Source organism: Medicago sativa, chromosome 2 (assembly GCF_051527215.1).
Source record: "Medicago sativa cultivar Bolivia chromosome 2, Bolivia_mono, whole genome shotgun sequence".
NCBI classification, from domain to species: domain Eukaryota; kingdom Viridiplantae; phylum Streptophyta; class Magnoliopsida; order Fabales; family Fabaceae; genus Medicago; species Medicago sativa.
Genome location: NC_140750.1, coordinates 19,284,365 through 19,291,096, shown reverse-complemented (window position 1 = coordinate 19,291,096; position 6,732 = coordinate 19,284,365). Strand labels below are relative to the sequence as shown.

The window sequence follows — 6,732 nt, the reverse complement described above, 5'->3', positions numbered from 1 at the left end:
AGACATGTTCGTTGCAGATAATGGCTAGTCTGAGATTTTTCTGCGCCACAAATATCTCTGTTTCAACAAAACACAACGGTTCTTCTAAAACTCTTTTTTACACTCTCTCTTTATATCTATCTATATGTATCTAACATACTTATGAAATGAATGTGCTTAATTCCAGCAAAAGTGGATAAGAAGTGTGTTGTTCATCAGAAGGTTAAGAACCTCATCAACACTTTGGAGCTTCCTTCCATTTCATCATCATCATCATCAACTCCACTTGAGTCTCTCCAGAGAGGTAATTGGGTGAAGCTCATTTGTGGTGCAAGTTTTGAGGATGTTGTTGATATCAGAAATCTCAGTTTGGTTTACACTCTTGCTGGAGGTAATAACATTAATAAGCTTTTCTTATATTTATAATAATTTTTTTATTTGGGAGTATTAAAAGCAGAAAATACATGCATGAAACTTGAAAGGGTTTTTTATTGTTTAGTTTTTCAGTTATAATACTAACTTATTTGACCTTATAAGTAGGTGGCAAGTTTGAGTTAGAATGGAAAAGTGAACATTGAACAATATTTAAGTAAGATTTATGTAAAAAAATATATATATAAGTGAGATAACTCAGACTCAATTTCTTATGATTTTGGATAGAAATGCGGTATGGATGATTTGGGGCATCCCTGATGACCCAACAATAAGGAATAAATTAAGAGTATGTTTTAGACGAGGGTTTTGAAAGAGACTTCGTCTATATTTCGGAATATATATGATTTGTTTTTAAAGAATAGTGTGATACATGACCGTAAAACATTTCAATTATATAGAAAGCCTCAAGTCTTACATTGAAAAGAGACAAGACCTCAAACCGGTTTTGTAAGGTTGAGTTAGACCAATAATATAAAAACTTAAATGATGAATATGGCTGGTTTTGGACTTTGGGTTGAATTATCAACATCTTATTTAGACTTATATATTACCATAATCATTCCATTGAGTGTTTGTCAAAAAAAAGTTATGAAAATAGCTTATAACATGAATATAACCTGTTTTCAGATTATTTCAATCAGCTATATAAAATAGCATAGGAAAACCACCTACAACTTATGGAAATACTTGTATAACTATACTTAATTACATTGTTTAACAAAACAAATTCAAGAATTGGATTATGTGGTTGATTGCAGTTGACTGCATTGACTGTGCTGCTGATGCATCTGTTGTGAGTGCTGTGAATGAAGGAATTGAAGCGGCAAGAGACATCTTATGCTGCCTTAGAAGGCCTTGGGTGATGATCAGTGTCAATGATGATAAAGATCTTCACTTTCGCAAAGCCGGTAAGACAACTAAATTGTTCTGTACATTACACATCAGAATCTTATGGCATTGTTTCAATTCTTAGTTTACAATATTTCTACATTTAAAACTTTTGGAAGGCAAAGACATAGTGTCATATGATGCAGCTTGTTTATGTACAAAATTTAATAAAATATAAAGTTTAATATATGCTTACTGGTAATCACTCAATGTTGTTCGTAAATCCTTCTTAACAGAATTTGATCCCGAGGACTGTCCATTGGACTGTTCACGTCCTTGCGAAAATGTTTGCCCTGCTAATGCAATCTCATTCCAAGAGAAATCTACATCACAAATATCATGTAAAACCGAAACACCAAGAGTACTAAAGGTTTTAACTTGATTTTACTCAAAATCTCGAAGTTTGTGTTCTTCTTATAAACATAAACACTTTTTTAAAAAAAATATAAAACTTGTATTGTTTAATTGGATTGAACATGCAGGACGGAGTCATAACGGAGCGCTGCTATGGCTGTGGTCGCTGTCTTCCAGTTTGTCCCTATGATAAAATAAGTAGGATATTTTCCAGTTCCATCTGATATTATAAATTCTTAACATTCCGTTAATTATTTGTGTAATATCATTGAATTTTCAACAATATATACTTTTCATTTTGATCCAGGAGAGGTAACATATGTAAGAGATGCTGTTACAACTTCTGATCTCATCAAGAGAAACGATGTTGATGCTATAGAAATCCATACAAGTGCAAGGTAATATTAGTGTCCTGAAATACTAGGGTATAACTGCAATTGCTATGAAAATACATTTCATGATTGCTATTCACAAAATTTTATTAATCAAGTAATTAATGTTATTTCTATGATCTTTGATTGATTTTTCGAAGTCCATTTCCTTGTGTCGATACATACTTCTATAGGCAGAGTAGACTGTTTGAAGAACTATGGCGTGCTTTAGGAGATTCAGTAGAAAATTTGAAGCTAGTAGCCGTAAGTGGTGCCTTCAACCTCTTCTAATATTTAAGGGGTTATAGTATTAGCTTTCCATAAATACTTGTTTCAAGGCTATTTTCATTTAATTCAACAATTTACTATTGAAATGATCCAGGTTAGTTTACCTAATGTTGGAGATTCAACAATATCTTCTATGAACAAAATGTTCTCTATTATGAAACCAAATCTTAGAAACTTCAACTTATGGCAGGTGTGGCATTTCTCTCTTTTCGACAGATTGATCAATTTTATATTCTTTTAAGCCAAATTTTATTCCATGTTTCTTTTAACAAATCCATCTTTGTCCTGTATAAACTCAAGTTAGACGGCCGTCCGATGAGTGGAGATATTGGGAGAGGAGCAACTAAGGAGTCAATAGCCTTTGCTGTCCAATTGGCCAAAGCAAAAGATAGACCTCCTGGTTCGTATTCACAATTCAATCAACTGTCCTTTGAAAACCTTCACAAGACCCGTTTGATGGTCATGATAGAGACGGATAGGATATGGACATGATAAGATCTTATCCTGTCATGTTGGTTTCTAACACAGCCTCTACTCAGGATAAGATTTTAATGAGATAGGCAGGATATGATATGTGACATGGTCAAGTTATCGTATCATGATGGCTCGTTAAACACTAGATTGAGACATGATATGAATCTATGATGGTTTAACTTTATCCTATCATGTCTCTCTCATCCTGGCCATTGATCGGGCCTTTAGGATTTATATCTATCATGATTCGACTAATGTTTCATTCCCTTAACATGGCAGGCTTTCTTCAACTTGCTGGTGGAACTAATGCTCACACAATTGAAGGATTGAAAAAAGAAGGACTCTTTCAAACAACTAGTTTAAGTAATGCTGTCACGTAGTTACTTGATACTTTCTCTTTTCTATTCTCACTTGCATTATAAGCATTCTTGTTTGTTTCCAGAATACTTGGATCATGAAAATTCAACAATCAGTACATCTAATCCATCACACGCTTTAATTAGCGGCATAGCCTATGGTGGCTACGCGCGAAAGGTAACACAACTACTTTTGTATGTCTGATTATTCATTTTCCATTCTGTTTCTGTTCTAAATTTTCTGTGGTTAGATAAAGTAATAGATTTCAGTCACAACTGGAGTCACATTATGTGATGACATTGGCATACATGTTCAGATTGTTGGTAGAGTATTGAGATCCATGCAATCCCAACATGGTGGAGCTGCTTCAATTGAAGATCATCCTGAGCATCTCTTATTGGCTCTAAGGGAAGCTCTTGCTTTGGTTGGACCTGTTAAATGTCTATAATCTATCTATGACAATTTCACATCACTTGATTGAAACTTTGATGTTGGAATTATGATGTGTATGAAACTAAATGATGTCAAGCTTATCAAAAGATAATAATATTATCTTCCATGCACCAAAATTCAAAATTGTTGTTCAAATTTAATTAGCATGCACATATATTCAATGTGTATGATTTTCAAGTACTTATTTGTTGACCTGTGTATCCTACAATCTACTTTAATTAGCATGCACATGGATAATTAAATTTGTACCTTATTTTAAAGTTCAGATACATAATATTCCAATAGGTTTCTCATCTTGTTTAACCAATACAAAATTTGATTCAAAAGTATGCTTCTAAATGTTATTACTGATGCATTTACTTAAGCATGTGTTAGAAAAATCATAAATCTTAATTTCAATAAATTAACAATATTAGATGTATTAGATGAACATAAAATTCATTTGAAAGATGATGAGTCCTAGCTTCAATGATCATGACAAAATAAGATCAAAGGAACATGGATCAAAAACACTAGAAAATGTATTTTTCTTCATGTTAGTGGGCGATGTTACCCTCAAAGGTCTTGAACACCATGGATTAATTTCAATAAAATCCAAAGAAAACAAGATAGGTGTGTGGAGGATTGTGAAGGTTGCAAACTTGCAAAAGATGATTTGTAACAGAATCAAGTGATGAATATGATTATGCAAAAAATTTAATCCATAGACTATTTCCAAATTCACAATTCAGCATTTGGATGGATGCAAAGTTGCAATTCTTGGTTGACCCCTTGTTGTTAATTCATTCACTTGTTATATCTGAAAATATTGTCATTGCTATATCAGAACAGCCTTTTTATGGCAACATTAGAAGAGATGTGTAGCATAGTGATACATCGACATCCCAACTATGTTGGTACCCCAATGTACCACCAACAACACTTCCAAAAGTATTATTCAAAATAAAAAATAAAACAAGGATGGGGCATAAACCAAACTCACCAAAACAATTAACAAAAATGGTAATTAGGCAAGCCAAATCTATCTCTAGAAAAGGCCGAAGGGAAATCGAGTACAATAAAAGCAGCAGAAATAAAAAAAAAATTGATTTCCTTTCATTGAATCATTACAACTTTGACATGATCAGTTATAGAATTGTTACCTCTTGAAGTGCAGAAAAGAATTTCGATCACAGCAAAACAACCAAGCAAAGCCTCTATTATCCATACGAACGGTTCTCCTCTGGTTCCCAATGGTAACCAAGCGATCAAAGGTTCAAGAGAATTGCGGTTTTAAGGTTTCTCAAAAACATGTAACCTTTGACTTCAGCACAAGGATACTATGTATAGAACTCCTTGTATACTCTAAAGTCAATAATCACTACTGAGCTTCTGCAAGCCTATTAACTCATTTAGCCTTTCGCTAACTAATTAGCGTCATTGGCTAATTGAACTCCAAGTTATAAGTGTAATAAAGAATGTCTTATTTTATTTAATAATAAAAGTCATGATACATATGATAAGTTTAACAATAAACTACTGGCCTCTAAGGCTTACATCAACAAAGGCTTCTCTAGAGCAATAAGGAAGGGTATCCCACCAAATTAACCCATTTATAAAGATAGCATCATTAACAATTTTATCAGCACAAACATTCTCTAACCACTATGCTCCTTGATAAACGTTGAATCTCAACTTATTTACCTTAGAAGTGAAATTATAACCTCTATGCTAATTGACAAAATAATAAAAGACGTAGACACAAAATATATATTTGAAAGATCTATTTTTTTTTTTAGGGAAAAAAAAATAGATCTTTCAAATATATATTTTGTGTCTACTTGAAAGATCTATTATTAAAAGAGTTTTAGACCATCCACAATGGAGTTTTCTCACTTGAGTGCTTAAGTGGATTTAACGTATACATGAGACATTTTTTTTTATTGTTAGTATTTAATAAACATTCAATCTCTTCAATCCAACACTTTAATAAAATTTATTAAATGAGTTACACCAATAACTCTACATCATTACACTTTGACAATATTAATTTATTTTTGTATAAAAAACGTGCACATAGTGTATCCCTTACTTGTAAAGCTTATTACGTTAAGCAATTGTTAAACCTAGCTTTTTTCCCTCTAATTATCCATCATTAATTGCTAAGATGTTAGCCCTAATAATATTTCCCTCCATCAGATGTGCTATTTAAAATTCAAATTATCCCTCATTCACTCCTTATGTTTGTCAATTTCAAAATTACTAGCTATTAACCTCGGTATTGTTATGTAAATTCCCTATTTTTATGCAACATTTAGTGCCTTCTTTGCTGACTAATTGAACGGTTCCATATAATCATTTAGTGCATTTCTCAGCTTTTAATATTTCGGTTCCTTCTAATCATGCTTTAGAATACATTGAACTTCCTCATCTTTTAATATTTTTTGAGCGTTTCCAATGCATACACTGGTATCTCTTCACAATTCTTCCTATAAATACCTGCATACTTTGCTTGATCAAACCACACCCTTGCATCTTCTTTTCATCTTTTTTATCTTTTGCATTTAACATGTCTGGTCGTACTATTGAAACCCTTTTGTCATACCACTGCCTTACCGGTACACCTGTTCTCTCTGTTTTTATTTTCAGTTTTCAGTATTTTGATTAAGCCAAAATATAATAAGATTTGGTTATCCTCAGTTGTAGCGGGTTTTCCTCCAGTTTTCCTTCTGTTGTGCGGTGTTTCTATTGTATGCTGCATCGGTTTGTATTATTTGAGTTAGTGGTGTTTTGTTGCATTGATTTCGTGTTCTCTGACTTGGTTTAGTACTGTCCTGGTCGGTCCAAATTTGTTTGGTTTATACAATGTTTGGTTCTGATTTTGGAGATCAAATTCAAAATGTTTGCTACTTTGTATTGAGTCTGCTAAGGATGTGTTTCAGTTGACAAATGAAAATCCGGTAGTGGTAATACCTGTGCTATAATCCATTATTTTCGTTTGTATTTAGGCATGTATGTATTTTTTCTGATAATATTTGGTTATCGATTGCAGGGAGCGTTGGAATATGGTGATTTGTCAAGCAATACAGATGTGATTGAAACTCCGGTGAGCAAACAAGGCAGAAAGAGGTCGTCAAGTGCTGCAGAATATGCT

At 32.8% G+C, this 6,732-nt stretch overlaps 1 protein-coding gene across 6 annotated transcripts; it reads left to right on the top strand.

The window, feature by feature from the left end:
* On the top strand, nucleotides 1–3,777 carry LOC146945256 (uncharacterized). Of its 6 annotated transcripts, none has more exons than XR_015026279.1 (12): nucleotides 1–78; nucleotides 167–370; nucleotides 1,173–1,322; nucleotides 1,539–1,672; nucleotides 1,785–1,854; nucleotides 1,964–2,054; nucleotides 2,222–2,291; nucleotides 2,410–2,505; nucleotides 2,616–2,715; nucleotides 3,069–3,165; nucleotides 3,232–3,323; nucleotides 3,463–3,777. XR_015026279.1 is itself a non-coding variant. In XM_085743590.1 (12 exons), exons 1-12 carry the CDS (start codon nucleotides 21–23, stop codon nucleotides 3,592–3,594), a joined length of 1,227 nt encoding a protein of 408 aa, XP_085599716.1. In that variant the 5' UTR covers nucleotides 1–20; the 3' UTR covers nucleotides 3,595–3,777. The 6 variants fall into 6 exon arrangements, 4 of the variants coding, with proteins under 4 accessions (XP_085599716.1, XP_085599715.1, XP_085599714.1 ...); XR_015026278.1 differs by having other exon boundaries at nucleotides 2,189–2,291; XM_085743590.1 differs by having other exon boundaries at nucleotides 1,227–1,322; nucleotides 3,069–3,152.
* The last annotated feature ends 2,955 nt before the right edge of the window (nucleotides 3,778–6,732 follow it).

Coding starts and splice junctions, on each gene's coding strand:
- LOC146945256 (XM_085743587.1), top strand. CDS start 21: ATGGCTAGTCTGAGATTTTTCTGCGCCACAAATATCTCTGTTTCAACA. Junction 371..1,172: donor GGTTTACACTCTTGCTGGAG/GTAATAACATTA, acceptor GGTTGATTGCAG/TTGACTGCATTGACTGTGCT. Junction 2,292..2,409: donor AAAATTTGAAGCTAGTAGCC/GTAAGTGGTGCC, acceptor GAAATGATCCAG/GTTAGTTTACCTAATGTTGG.